The sequence below is a fragment of the Rhinopithecus bieti genome, unplaced genomic scaffold (assembly GCF_001698545.2).
Source record: "Rhinopithecus bieti isolate Rb0 unplaced genomic scaffold, ASM169854v2 scaffold_31527, whole genome shotgun sequence".
Lineage (NCBI taxonomy): Eukaryota > Metazoa > Chordata > Mammalia > Primates > Cercopithecidae > Rhinopithecus > Rhinopithecus bieti.
Window position 1 is genome coordinate 557246 of NW_016813959.1, and position 15659 is coordinate 572904.

At 45.5% G+C, this 15659-nt stretch overlaps 1 protein-coding gene across 4 annotated transcripts in view; it reads right to left on the reverse strand.

The window, feature by feature from the left end:
* REST (RE1 silencing transcription factor) overlaps nt 1-15380 on the reverse strand; it is a 48580-nt gene extending 33200 nt beyond the window's left edge. The window contains exons 1-3 of one of the 4 annotated variants that reach the window (XM_017849213.1): nt 14277-14397; nt 11791-12697; nt 4167-4250 (exon numbers count right to left, since the gene is read on the reverse strand). In XM_017849213.1, coding sequence (XP_017704702.1) covers nt 4167-4250; nt 11791-12688 — 982 coding nt within the window. In that variant the 5' untranslated portion in view covers nt 12689-12697; nt 14277-14397. Of the gene's footprint in view, nt 1-4166; nt 4251-11790; nt 12698-14276; nt 14437-15092 lie in introns of those variants that run through there. The other 3 variants (XM_017849214.1, XM_017849216.1, XM_017849215.1) reach the window with 3 other exon arrangements.
* Nucleotides 15381-15659: the final 279 nt, after the last annotated feature.

Genomic DNA, 15659 nt, shown 5'->3' on the forward strand with positions numbered 1-15659 from the left:
GCCAGGATGGTCTCAATCTCCTGACCTCGTGATCCGCCCGTCTCGGCCTCCCAAAGTGCTGGGATTACAGGCTTGAGCCACCGCGCCCGGCCACGAATAGTATATTTAAATAAAAATAATAGTCCCGGCCAAGCGCGGTGACTCATGCCTGTAATCCCAGCACTTTGGCAGACTGAGGTGGGTGGATCACCTGAGTTCAGGAGTTCAAAACCAGCCTAGTCAACACCTCCACTAAAAATACAAAAATTTGGCCGGGCATGGTGGCTCACGTCTGTAATCCCAGCACTTTGGGAGGCCAAAGCAGGCGGATCATGAGGTCAGGAGATCAAGATCATCCTGGCTAAAACAGTGAAACCCCATCTCTACTAAAAATACGAAAAAATTAACTGGGCCTGGCGGCGGGCGCCTATAGTCCCAGCTACCCGGGAGGCTGAGGCAGGAGAATGGTGTGAACCCGGGAGGTGGAGCTTGCAGTGAGCAGAGATCACACCACTGCACTCCAGCCTGGGCGACAGAGCAAGACCCTGTCGCCAAAAAAAAAAAAAAATTAGCCAGGCATGGTGGTGGGCACCTGTAATTTCAGCTACACAGGAGGCTGAGGAAGATTCTATAGCTTGAACCCGGGAGGCAGAAGTTGCACTGAGTCGAGATCGCGCCATTGTACTCCAGCTGGGTGACAAGAGCGAAACTGTCTTGAAAATAATAACAATAATAGTCCCCAATTAGCTGAAGTGGTGGCATGTGCCAGTAGACCTAGCTACTCAGGAGACTGAGGCAAGAGGATCGCTTGAGCCCAGGCATTTGAAGTTGCAGTAAGGCATGATCACACCACTGCATTCCAGCCTGCGCAACAGAGTCCCCAACTCCAAAAACAACAACAAAATCACTTATTTGTGAGCTTGTATCCTATAATATGTAATCTGAAACTCAGTATTTTCTTAGTACTAAGATTGGAGACAGCAAATACTTGTTTTTAGTACCCAGCATACATACAATAGCTAGTGGCTACTACTAGTTTTTAAGATACCATTAAAATACTTGCTATACTGTAACAACAAATACTAAAATCATTTTAAAATATAGCAGGCAAAACGCAAAACATTTTGCAAACTCAAATACAACGGTTTCAGGCAAAGATTATCAACTGGTATAAAACACCATAAACATTTAAACAGTGACAAGACAAAGTATTACTAATTGAACAAAAGGATAAAAGTATGTAGTCATTCTAAATACAGTGACCTAACATTATATTAATGGATCAACCACATGTGACTTTAAATGAGGCTTATCATTTGTGAGAAAGATTATCAAGCATTTAAATTTAATTTACAATAATTAAATTTAGTTTACAATATAAGGATCAGAAGAAAAGCTAAATGACACCATGAGAAAACAAGTGGACATATCCAGAAGAAAGGACATTCTACAGGAAAAAAGGTCTGTAAAATGGGGATAATAGAACTCATGCAACATATAACAGTTATGAAGACTAAAACTACTTAACTAATATAAAGCTCTTGGCCAGGAGCAGTGGCTCACACCTGTAATCCCAGCATGTTGGGAGGCTGAGGCAGGCGGATCACCTGACATCAGGAGTTCCAGACCACGCTGGCCAACATGGTAAAACCCCATCTCTACTAAAAATACAAATTAGCCAGGTGTGGTGGCGCATGCCTGTAATCCCAGCTACTTGGGAGGCTGAGGCAGGAGAATCGCTTGATCCCAGGAGACAGAGGTTGCAGTGAGCTGTGATCACACCATTGTACTCCAGCCTGGGCAACAAGAGCGAAACTCCATCTCAGAAAAAAAAAAGTAATACTACTACTACTACAAAACTCTTAAATATTTCACTAAAAAGCTAGAGTACAACTATCAACAGGACATGATGCCTACCTCCAAAGTCTGAGATTGCATCCATGTTACCAACACAGAATGAAACCAAAAATACACCCAAAAATAATAAAACCAGGTTTCTGGTTAAGTGGCACCACTCAATGGCTTAGAGGTTTAGGAAAAAAAAAAACACTCGAAGTACATTAGCGTTGACAACCATGTAGGGTCAAGAAAGGCTAGCAAGCATACTACAGGACACCTTCATAGCTGTTCAAATAAATCAGAATCTGCAATATAATCAAGTCTGATTATCAAGTCTTGTTACTAATGGCCGCAATGTCCAGTAGAAACATAATGCATATCACACATGTAATCTTAAATTTTCTAGCAGTCATACCACAAACGTAAAAAGGAAACAGGTAAAATTAATTTTATTACTTTTTAAAGCCAATGTATATAACAGTTTCGCCATATGATCAACTTGAAAAATAAATATTTAACATTATTTTTTCTCTAACCTGCTTCAGAGAAAGATAGTCTTTTCTTCATACTGTTTGAAATCTGTGGCCGGGTGCAGTGGCTCACACCTACAATCCCAGCACTTTGGGAGGCCAGGATGGGCAGATCACTTTAGGCCAGGAGTTCAAGACAAATTACAAAAATTAGCTGGTCATGGTGGCACCTGCCTGTAATCCCAGCTACTGGGGAGGCTGAGGCATGAGAATTGCTTGAACCCAGAAGGCAGAGGTTGCAGTGAGCTGAAATCCATGCCACTGCACTCCAGCCTGGGGGACAGAGTAAGACTCTGTCTCAACAACAACAAAAAATCTGGTAAGTACATATTTTATAAGTATCAATTTAAACTACTACTGTTTCGAAAGCTTAACGTGGCTAGTGGCTACTCAACTGAATAGCACAGATCTAAGGTAACATAATTACTAACTTAAGGGGGACAGGCCTACATAGGTTTTTGTAACAGCAAGATTTAAGATACTTTTCCCACAGGGATATACTTTCTAAATCTGTATTCTAATTAGAAGTGGTAGTTCGGCCAGGCGTGGTGGCTCATGCCTGTAATCTCAGTACTTTGGGAGGCCAAGGTGGGCAGATCATGAGGTCAGGAGTTCGAGACCAGCCTGACCAACATGGTGAAACCCCATCTCTACTAAAAATACAAGAATTAATCGGGTGTGGTGATGTGTGCCTGTAATCCCAGCTACTCAGGAGGCTGAGGCAGGAGAATCGCTTGAACCCGGAGGCAGAGGTTGTGGTGAGCTGAGATCACATTGCACTCCAGCCTAGGCAACAGAGAAGGACTGTCTCCAAAAAAATAAAAAATAAAAAGTAAAAGTGGTAGTTGACCAAGAGTCACTCAGGGATACCCATTCAAGCAAGATCACTGATGCTAACATTACTTTTTAACTTGGCCACTTACATACTTTAACAGGGACTTCTTTATGGAGATGGAGTTTTGCTCTTAATGGCATAATCTTGGCTCACTGCAACCTCTGCCTCCCAAGGTTCAAGCAATTCTCCTGCCTCAGCCTCCTGAGTAGCTGGGATTACAGGCACGCGCCACCATGCCTGGCTAATTTTGTATTTTTAGTAGAGATGGGATTTCTCCATGTTGGTCAGGGTGGTCTCGAACTTCCAGCCTCAGGTGATCTGCCCACCTTGGCCTCCCAAAGTGCTGGGATTACAGACTTGAGCCACAGTGCTGGCCAATGGGGACTAACTCTGAGTGGTGATGGTGACTGTTTCAGTCCCTGCAGTGGACGAATCTCTCATGTCACGGTCCTACACTCTTACTATAGCTTAATAAATTGGCATCCTAGATTGTCATTTTCTTTTTCAAGCTAAGCTTTTGCAGTCAGTCCTCAAAAGCTCTACCAAACCTTGAAACAGAACACACCTCAATTTCAGGACCTGAGAAGCTAAGAAGGAATCCCTGACACTTGTCAACCACACGTTATGAGTCTCAGCTTTATACTGTTAGGAGAAATGTGAGAAGCAGGGGTTAAAGGATCAATCAGCCTTGGTGTACATTAGTTCAACTTTTGTTGGAGTCACGGAACACTTCAAAGATTTGATGAGAATTAAGGCCCCTCCTCCCAGAAAAAGTGTACACAAAATTTCATTTTCAGGAGGTCCACCTTTGGATTCCATGTTAGAAATCCCCAGATTGACAGAACATTGATTTTCAAATTCTGACTTCTAAATTATATTAAAAATAAATAATAAATAAATGACTCAGTTACAAGTCCTTAAAAGAACTTCCCTAAAATGGTTGTTGACTGAAAATGATAGGAAAGTTCTCATTTCTTACCAACCTGAATGAGTACGCATATGTCTAGTTAGATGAGTCTTCTGAGAACTTGAGTAAGGACAAAGTTCACATTTATATGGGCGTTCTCCTGCAAATTTCAATAATGAAGAGTGTTTAAATGTCACAAAATGAGCCAAATACAATTCTTACTAACAATGCAACAATATTCAGTGCTCAGCACATTTTAACAAGAATTTTTTTTTTCCTATTTCTGGCAAAAAGATCAATTTATTATGTATTTAAAATGTAAGTTATTTATTTCAGAAACTATGACTACATTATTTTGGCTTTGCTGACAAAAAAAAACATTGACTTTCTGAATTCTCAAAGCCCTTTTAATTTTCACAGTGATACTGCATGTTAATACATTAAGTAGTGAGAAGTGAAAAACTATCTTGATAAGGTACAAAGCATATTTTTGTTATATAAGATTCACCTTTTAAAAAAGTCTACCCCGTCTGATGCTATTGACAGTTTTTTTTTAACTTGTAAATGACAAATCTACTACCATTTGAAAGTGTTAGCTTAAAACAACAATACTTTTGAGTGAGAATGTAATTGCTTTATGCTAAAAATTTTCAAGTGGTAGAGTTCCAGACCAGCCTGGGCAATAGAGCAGTACTGCATTTCTAAAAATTTATTTTAAAAAACTAGCCTGGGGCTGGGCACGGTGGCTCATGCCTGAAATCCCAGCACTTTGGGAGGCCGAGGCTGACAGATCACGAGGTCAGGAGTTCAAGACCAGCCTGGCCAACATAATTAAACCCCCCCTCTACTAAAAAAAAAAAAAAAAAAAAAAAAATTAGCCGGGCACGGTGGCATGTGCCTGTTGTCCCAGCTACTCAGGAGGCTGAGTGAGGCAGGAGAATCACTTGACCCCGGGAGGTGGAGGTTGCAGTGAGTGAGACCTCATTTAAAAAAAAAAAAAAAAAAAAAAAAAGCCTGGGCTGAGCATGGGGATTGTGGCCCCCAATTGTAACCCTAACACTTTGGGAGGCCAAAACAGGTCGATCACTTGAGCCCAGGAGTTCAAGACTAGCCTGGGCAACATAGCAAGACCTCCTCTCTACAAAAAACAGAAAAATTAGCCAGGTGTGGTGGCACATGCCTGTGGTCCCAGCTACTTGGGAGAATGAGATGGGAGGATTGCTTGAGCCCAGGAAGGACGAGGCTGGTGTGAGTCATGATTGTACCACTGTGCTCCAGCCTAGGTAAAAGTGAGACCCTATAGTCTCACTTGGGAGGCTGAGGCAGGATGATCACTTGAGCCCAGAGTTTGAGGTTGCAGTGAGCTATGATGGCACCACTATACTCCAGCCTGCAGTATAGAGAGAGATCCTGTCTCTAAAATAAAATAAATAGAAAACAGTAAGTTAAAAGAAAATGAAAGAAGAAGATCAATTTTCTTTTTATTGTTTTTTATGAGACAGGGTCTCGCCCTGTCGCCCAGACTGGAGTGCAGTGGCGTGAATATAGCTCCTGCAGCCTGGACCTCCCGGGCTCAACAGATCCTCCCGCTTCAGCCTCCTAAGTAGCTGGGACCATAGGTGTGGCAACCAAGCCCAGATAATTTTTTTTTTTTTGGTAGAGACCAGGTTTTGCCATGTCGCCCAGACTGGTCTCTAACCCCTGGGCTTAAGCAATCCACCTGTCTTGGCCTCCCAAAGTGCTGGGATTACAGGCATAAGCCACCATGCCCAACCAGTTACCAATTTTTAAAACAAATTACAAAAGTCACAGGGACTGAAGACTAGAAGCCAGTGATTTAATACTGAATAATTTTAAGACTCAAAGGTAGGACATGTATATTCTTTTTAGACACGGCTATCAACAACAAAACAAGGTTTTTTTTTTTTTTTTTTTTTTTTTTGAGACGGAGTCTCGCTCTGTTGTCCATGCTAGAGTGCAGTGGTGAGATCTCGGCTCACTGCAAGCTCCGCCTCCTGGGTTCACACCATTCTCCTGCCTCAGCCTCCCGAGCAGCTGGGACTACAGGCGCCCGCCACCATGCCCAGCTAATTTTTTTTGTATTTTTAGCAGAGACGGGGTTTCACCTTGTTGGCCAGGATGGGGTCGACCTCCTGACCTCATGATCCACCCACCTCGGCCTCCCAAAGTGCAGGAATTACAGGCGTGAGCCACCACACCCGGCAAAACAAGCTTTTAAAAAAAGGTGTACAATTTGTTTTAATATAGTCTCCAGACATAAGATAATTATGACCTTGGTAAAGTTACTAAAACACTCCGTTTCCCCATCTGCAAAAGTAACAGAATCTTCATTCCCTGTAATTGCAAAAGTTTAAATAATACATGCAGAGCATTTAACACTGTGTCTGGCACATAGTAAAGCCCTCAATAAATGTCAGCTATCAATTTTGTCTAAGACAGAAACAAATATGTCTAATAAAATAAGGAAAAGGTGGTACCCAGAAAACAAGAATAGGCCAGGCATGGTGGCTCATGCCTGTAATCCCAGCACTTTGGGAGGCAGGCAGATCATTTGAGCCCAGAAGGTCGAGGCTTCAGTGAGCCGTGATCATGCCACTGCACTCCACACAGGGCAACAGAGTGAGACCCTGTCTCAAAACAAAAAACAAACAACAACAACAAAAAGAATGGTGATAGGTGGGAAATGTGTTCCTAGTAACTATTCTGCTGTAATTCACTGGTAGCTATGTATTAGCTGTAAAGAGCTGGTAGCAACAGAATGCCTACCTTATGACCTGGAACAATCAAGATAGTTTTATATTAATGGAATTCTGTAAAAAAGGGATATACAAATAGCCAATAAACACATGAAAAGATGAACATTATCATTAGCTGTGAGGGAAACACAAATCAAAACCACATGAGATGAAGACTTCATACCCACTAGGATAGCTGTAATCACAAAGACAGATGTTAACAGTATTATTGCTGAGGATGTGCTGAAAGTGGAACCCCTCACACATTGCTGGTGGGACTGTAAAATGGCATGGCTAATTTGGAAAATAGTTTGGCAGTTACCCAAAGTGTTGCTACTATACTGCCCCACAATCTCATTCTTAGGTATATATCCAAAAGAAAAACATATGTCCACACAACACTTAAACATGAATATTCATAGCACGATTATTCAGATTGCATACTATATGATTCCACTTATATGAAATATTCAAAATAGGCCAATCTATAGTGAACTGTATATGTAAACTGTATCTCAATGAAGTTGGAAAAAATTAAATACCATTGCAGATAAACTTGAAGAATCAAAAATGATTTACTTTTAAATTCTTTTATTATTATAATTTTTTGAGACAGAGTCTCGCTCTGTCGCCCAGGCTGGAGTGCAGTGGCATGATCTTGGCTCACTGCAACCTCTGCCTCTCGGGTTCAAGCGATTCTCCTGCCTCAATCTCCCTAGAAGCTGGGACTTCTTGTATTTTTAGTAGAGACAGGGTTTCACCATGCCAACCAGGATAGTCTGGAATTCCCAACCTCAGGTGATCTGCCTGCCTCCCAAGGCGCTGGGATTATAGGCATGAGCCACCTCATCCAGCCTGCTTTTAAATTCTTTACAACAGATGACTTTATCTGTGTAATTCCACAAACTAGGCATAACTCTCCTCTAGAAAGTTTAGTTACCTACAGATTTTTCAGTTACACATACAGGCAAAAAGGTTTTCTTTAAAAGTAGATTTTGTGGGCCCGGCGCGTCTCAAGCCTGAAGCCCAGCACTTTGGGAGGACCGAGGCCGGGCGGGATCCAACGGAGGTCAGGAGATCGAGACCATCTGGCTGAACACGGTGAAACCCGTCTCTACAAAAAAAAAAAAAATACAAAAAACGTAGCCCGGGCGAGGTGGTGGGCGCCTGTAGTCCCAGCTACGGGGGCTGAGGCAGGAGAATTGGCGTAAACCCGGGAGGCGGAGTGCAGGTGAGCTGAGATCTGGCCACTGCACTCCAGCCCTGGGGCGACGAGCGAGATCTTCTCAAAAAAAAAAAAAAAAAAAAGGAAAAAGTAGATTTTGTGAAGTAGTAAATAACAAAACCATTAAACAAGAGGTCAACCTGAATGAAAGTATCCCAGCCCCAACTCCCCGTTTTGGTGGAGCTGCAGTGAGTGGAGATTGAATGAACTTAAATGCCACACTTTGATTTTTGGTTTTTTTTGAGACAGAGTCCTCACTCTGTCGTCCCAATGGCTGGAGTGCAGATGCGCAATCTCGACTCAACTGCAACCCCTCCACCTCCCAGGTTTAAGCGATTCTCCTGCCTCAGCCTCCCAAAGTGCTAGGATACAGACGGAGCCATCGTGGAAGGCTTTAAATGTATAATACGTGTATAACCTTGGGAAATCACTTCAGGTGCCTTTTAAATCGAAGTTTCCCCCTCTGCAAACATGAACTATCATCACAGATGCTATTTTCCTCAATGGATGTTCTGAAGATTGCACAGAAAAGAAAGACAGCACCTAACACTGGGCACAAGAAACACAATTAAGCCCATTAGGTCAATCAGAAAACTGGCTACTTACAAGTGGAAAAGGAGAAGTAATGCCTGAACACTATCAATTAAGTGATTCCTGCTTTCTCTCTCTACTCCTTCCGCACCAGAGATTATTTTCCATAATTGGGGTCAGAACTAACTTTTTAATAGGAGATACTTCAGAATTTAACATAATCAAAATATTTACCTTCAATCATACATTCACCCAATTTGGTTTTAAAATGAAAAAAGGCCAGGTTCGGTGCTCACACCTTGTAATTCCACGCACGCTGAGAGACCGAGGCGGGCTGACACAAGGGTCAGGAGTTTGAGACCAGTCGGCCAACACAGTGAAATCTGTCCTCTACTAAAAAAATTTTTAAAAAAATTAGCTGGGCGTGACGGCGCGCGCCTGTAATCCACGCTACTGCGGAGGCGAGGAAAGAGAATTTGTAAATAATACTTGAGCCTGGGAGGACGGAGGCTGCAGTAGCCGAGACGCCCATTGGCACTCCAGCCCGAGCAACAGACAATGAACTCGCTAAAAAAAAAAAAAAAAAAAAAAATAATAATATATATATATACACACACACACTCACACATACATACATAAAAAACTGGCTGGGCATGGTGGCTCATGCCTGTAATCTCTGCGAGGCCGCGGCGGGCATATCACTTGAGGCCGGGAGTTTTGAGACCAGTCTGACCAACATGGAGAAACCTCATCTCTACTAAAAATACAAAACTAGTCAGGTGTGGTGGCACATGCCTGGAATCCCAGCTACTCAGGAGGCTGAGGCAGGAGAATTGCTTGTACCTGGGAGGCGGAGGTTGCAGTGAACCAAGATTGCGCCACTGCACTCCAGCCTGGGCAACAAGAGTAAAACTCTGTTTCAAAAAAAAAAAATCAGAATGAAGGTAATACCGGGGAACAATAAGCATTAAGACCAAATAAACCAGGCATGGTGGCTCATGCCTGCAATCCCAGCACTTCAGAAGGCTGAGGTGGGCAGATTACCTGAGGTCAGGAATTCAAGACTAGCCTGGCCAACATGGGAAACCACATCTCTACTGAAAATACAAAAATTAGCCGGGCATGATGGAAGGCACCTGTAATTCCAGCTAAATGAATATGATGTACTTATTTATGAGTTTAGTATATATGATGGCTGGGATTTAAGATATTGTAGGTGGGGCTGGTTTAGTCTAACAGTTTGTCTAATTCAAACTGTCAAGTGATTAATGGGGTTGTATCCCCAAGTAACTTTCATTTCCTACTCTACATATTTTTGTAATGCTTGACCTTTACTTCTGAAATCAAATGGTTTCAAAGCATGGAGACAATCACAGGTTATGACGAATTCCAAAGGAACTACAAATTCTTTTACTGGACTAAATTTTAAAGCATTCAACACACGAGCCATCCATGTGCTGGGGCCTACCAATCTTGTAACAGAGGTCACTCTTGTAATGGAATCTCACCTGCAAGTTTTATTGTTTAAGCCTACCACTTAATAGTTTCAAATCTTTGGGATGTAAAAAATAACTAAATAAAATAAATTTTTAAAAATTAAGTCGGCTGGATATGGTGGCTCACACCCATAAACCCAGCACTTTGGGAGACTGAGGGCAGATTACTTGAGTTCAGGAGTTAGAGACCAACCTGGGCAACATGGCAGAAACCCTGTAGCTACAAAAATTACAAATATTAGCCAGGTGTGGTGGCATGCATCTGTGGTCCCAGCTACTTGAGGGACTGAGGCAAGAGGGTCACTTGAGTCCAGGAGGTCGAGGCTGCAGTGAGCAGTGATCACGCCACTGCACTCCAGGATGGGTGACGAAGTAAAGCTATCTCAAAAAAAAAAAAATTGGCCAGGTGTGGTGGCTCACACCTGTCATCCCAGCACTTTGGGAGGCTGCGGTGGGTAGATCACAAGGTCAGGAGTTCCAGATCAGCCTGATCAACATGGTGAAAACCTGTCTCTACTAAAAATACAAAAAATTAGCAAGGCATGGTGGTGGGCGCCTACAATCCCAGCTACTCGGGAGGCTGAGGCATGAGAACTGCTTAAACCTGGGAGACAGAGGTTGCAGTGAGCCAAGACCATGCCATTGCACTCCAGCCTGGGCAACAGAATGACACTCCGTGTCAAAAAAAAAAAAAAAAAAAAAAAAAAAATTAGCCAGACACAGTGGTGGGCGCCTGTAATCCCAGCTACTCGGGAGGCTGAGCCAGGGAGGTGGAGGCAGGAAAATCACTTGAACCCTGAGGCAGAGGTTACACTGAGCCGAGATCGTGCCACTGCATTTCAGCCTGGGTGACAGAGCCAGACTCCTTCTCAAAAAAAAAAAAAAAGTTTCAACTTTTTTTATACAGTTGCGCTTAGTATGAGTTCAAACACGCTAAACACAATTGTCTGAAAAATACATTTTCTACATGTGTTTGCTTTCATAGGAAAATAGTTTCAATTGGTGATAATCCCACCCATGTTTTAAAAACTATCTTCTCACATTTCTTTTTTGCGGACAAAGACAAGTTGTTCCATTTAGGAACTCAATGCTATAAGTCAAATGTTTCTAAGTTTGAGGCTTTTGTTAAGTGAAGATATACAAGGTTAATCACTCAGTTTTCCTTTTTATATAAGCCCTCAATTCCTTTCAGAAACTATACTGCATCTTAAATGTGCTCACTGTCACAGAAATAAATATACAAACTTTTTTTTTCTGTTTTCTTTTTGAGACAGGGGTCTTTCCATATTTCCCAGACTGGTCTAGAACTTCTGGGCTCAGGCAGTCCTTCTGCCTCGGCCTCCTGAAGTGATGGAATTACAGGCATGAGCCACCATGCACGGCCAGTCTAACTTGCTGAAAGTAAATCCCAAGTTAGGTTATGTACTTTAGGAAGAGCATCGTAAGATCTCTTGGCTGTTCCTCCCAGGTAACATTCTGTGCTTTACATGTAACTTCACATAATCCTCCCATCCTAGATATTGTTACTCCATGGAGAAATTTCTGAACTCTAAACAACTTGTGCAAGGTCACAAAGATAGCAAAAATGGAACCTGGATTTGAACCAGAGTCCTTTTTCTCAAGCACTATTTAACCACTCAAGTAACAATCAGAAAAGAGAACTGAACTTATGGACTAGAAAGCTTCTCTTACCTGTATGAGTTCTAACATGCTGAACATAATTGTTTTTTCTGTCTGAAAAATAGTTGCATTTTCCACATGTGTATACTTTCCTTGGAAAATGGTTTCTTAAATGTTTCCTCCAGTGATACTCGCTCACTGTTGTGTATGTACAAATGATGCACTTGTAGACTCGCTCATTATCCCCAGCTCTGGTGTGGTGTTTCAGGTGTGCAGTATAGTGATCATATCGATTGGTATTATAGCCGCAGCGGTCACAGCGAATGGGGCCCTTGGAGAAATCTCCTTCTTCTGCAGTGGAAGAGCCAGATTCCCTGGCTTTTGCCTGCTTCTCCGCACTCTCTTCCACAAAAAATTTCTTAGCACTGTGAACTCTGATGTGATGCACAAACTGTTCTTCAGATTCTGCTTCATACTGGCATGGCTTACAGCGAAAGGGTTTGGTCTTCGAGCTCTTGCCTTTGTCCTCTGCTCCAGGTGTTTCAGGAGAAAGATCTTTATTTGAGCTGTAAATCTCTGGAGCACCTGATGCCTCAAATACAGGCTGAGGTTCTACAACGCTGAGTTCCAAACTTCTCAGTTCCATGTTTTCCAGTCCATGAGGTTCACCTTTTATTTCAGCAGACTCTTCAAGTCCTTCTCCTTCTTCACTATCTGAAAAGTTGTTATCCCCAACAGGCATCAATTCTGCCATCTGTCTTTCTTCACCGACCAGGTAATCACAGCAGCTGCCATTTACTTCCCCAGTTAAGGCTACATTTGCCAGCATAATAAGCTGAGGGGCGGCCAGTTCAGCTTTGGAAAGGTCATGCAAGTCATACATGTCGTTAGGCAAGGCCATTCCAATGTTGCCACTGTTGGTAAACAGCCCTCCTCCTCCAGAAGACTGCCCCATTACCTGGGTGGCCATAACTGTATTCTGAATTAAAAACAAAACAAAACAAGAGCACCAGTTTAAACACTGCTGTTACTGGCTTAAAACCACATCACTGTAAATCTTCATAACTTAAAATTTTCCAATATGATCTTTATAACTCAGTAAACTTCATCACCTATTAAAACAAATCTTTAAAAGAGCAATTAATTCCTAATAGTCTTTGGCAATCACCAAAAAAAAAATGTTTACTATCCCTAGAAAACAATTCTACCAATTGTTTGATGTAACTCATTCACCATCCAGCCACTGGCATGTGGTCCCTCAAGCACTTTTAATTGTTCTGGTGGGGATAAAAGTAACCTTCATTTTACTGTTAAAATTACTCCAAAATTCAAAACATGAGTAGTAAATTATTGTCCTCCCAACTTTTCCCCCTTCAACAGTTCAATGGTCTGAATCAGAAAGCCCAGAAATCCACAAGCCATTCAGCGCATTTAAGTACACAAACACATCTGGAAAGTAGAAGCCTGTAATAACTGTTCAACTTAATTGGATTTCGCATGAACTCAACTAACTCCAAAAGAATAAACTACTGTGAAAAACTACCACTACCAGTCAGTCCCTTAATTTTTCGACAACTCCACAGGCTTAAAAGGAAAACATTATGGACCCCTTTTCTTGTGAAAAGGAAGTTTGATTTATTCAAAACTTCACAAATAAAATTAATAAGCTTATTTTTCTGCAGCCTGAAGTTCCACAACACTGAATTCCAAACTTTTCAATACCAATAAAATCATCGTGCAACTCAACTCGACAATCAGCAACTTTCTTGCATTGTGCTTGACTTGGCCTACTTGCCTAGTGGAAGCCATTACAAGATCACCTTCTTGAAAACAAGTTGGGCTTTCTAAATGTTACGTTACTTCTCAATCTAAAAGGTGCCATTCTCAAACGAAGTGTTCACTTGCAAATTAAAAAAAGTAACAAGTTCTAAGAAAATAAAGTTAAACCGAAAATACAAAAAGTAATCCGCCTCATCCAAGTGTATAAACACAAACCGGTTTAGTTCTACGTACCAACAAAAGTTGGAAGCAAATGCCATCACAGAAAACAGGGCGAAGGCTGTCCTGGGGCTGAACAGCCCAAGCTACTCGGCAATTTGGCCCAACATCGACTTTTCTAATCGCTCCCTAACCCCTAACTGCCACCCCAAATGGAATTTTAACGATTGTTACGAAGACCGTCCAAGCACAGCCCGAAAGCCCAACATGCCGCACGAATTCCTCCGTGCTGCTGCCACCAGCGCCTGCCTCGGCGGCGGCATTCCTAACTGAAATAGGCATTCGGCCATTTTCTCAAAATACCAAACACAAAGCAGCTCTTTGCAAACTCGGGCGCTCTCGCTTCCTCTCGCCTCGGCCCGCTCACTGCACATATTTACACACCAACTCGCGGGAGTCGCCCCGACACTCGTCCCGAGCCTTTTCCTGCGCTCTCCAACACTAAAACGGGGGAGGGGAGCAAGCTCGGGACGCTGTTTCGCCGGACCGAGTCCTCCCGGAGTCCAGGCAGCCCCCTCCCCAGCCCTAGGGCCCCGTCCCGAGAGAGGACGGAAAGTTACCGCGCAGCCGGCGTCCGGGCTTCTCCGACCTCCCCCGGGCCCCTCCGACCGCCCCGGGACTCGCCCAACGCCCAGGGCCGGGGAGGCTCCGCGGGCGCCCTCGCGAGGCGTCGGGCTCCGAGCACCGGAGAGGGCCCCACGCGGGCCAGCCGCCGCCCCGCGCCCCGGAAGTTTGCGAACTTCTACTCCCCCACGGCGCCCGGCAGGACGCGCGCCCCAGCCCGCCAGCGTCCAGCGGTCGGGTAGCCGTGACGCAGGGGCCAGCGGCGCCGGGAGGGCCGAAGCGCAGAAATCGCTGTCCAGCCCCGCTGGCGGGACCGCCCGGGCCGGGCCTGACTCAACCGCCCGGCCGCACTCACGCGCCCTTCCGGCGACAGGGAGAAGCCCTGGGGGAGGGGCCAGGAGGCGCGGCCGGCGCGGGGCTGCGGTGGGACCCGGGAGCAGGAAGGAGAAGCAGAGGGAAGTTTCAGGACTAGCGCCAGAGCAGCTCCGCTCCTTGGTCTCAGAGGACCTGCACTCGAGCGAGCGTCCCGGTCAGCGCGGGAGGCGGCGTCCCGGCCTCAGTGGGGGACGGGGGTCAGGTGACGCGCCCGGCTCCCAACAAACGCCCCACGCCCTCCGGGGCGGCGGCTGTGTAACCCGATCCTGCTCGGCCGCCAGCCCCCGCCCGCGCCGCCGCCGCCGCCGGAGCCACAGTATCGCAAATAGCCCTGGACAGCGCCTGGCTCCCTCGTCTTCTCGCGCTCCCCTCCCGCACCGCGCCGCCCGGCCGGCCCTCCCAACCCTCACCTAGCCCAGCCCCCGCGCCGCACTTACCGGCCTTCCTCGGGAGGAGAAGGCGGCCGACCCTCAAGTCGCCGCTCCTTCTCCTACTACTTTTCTTTCGTTTGCTGGAGTTTCGGGGGAGGGGTGGGGGAGGCGTGGAAAAGTTGGGCGCTGGGGCCGTCGAGCCAAGAAGGCCCAAAAGTGGGGCTACAGATGGGTGCTCAGACCTCCGGCGCCTCGCCCTGCCCGTCTCGGCTGCCGCCGCCGCCGCCGCCGCCGCCGGGCGTCTGGGGCGGGCCTCGGGGCGGCGTCGTCCGCTGATGCGCCGTCGAGCTCGCGCGGAGCCCGCGACATCAACACAGGACGCTGCGAGCCGCGCACCAGTCCGCGTCGCCCGCCGCCGCCGCCGCCGCGCCGCCGCCGCGGGACACGCCCCTCCGGCGCCGCGCGCGCCCGCGGACACGCCCCTCCGACGTCCGCGCGCGTGGCCGCTAGGCGCGCCCCGCCCCCCGACCAAGCAAGGAGTGCCCCAGTCTCCAGCCCGCCTGGGGGCGCGTCTAGGGGGAGCCGACCGTAATCCTCGCGGCCCCTCACTCCTGCCCTTAGGTCAGAAAAGAG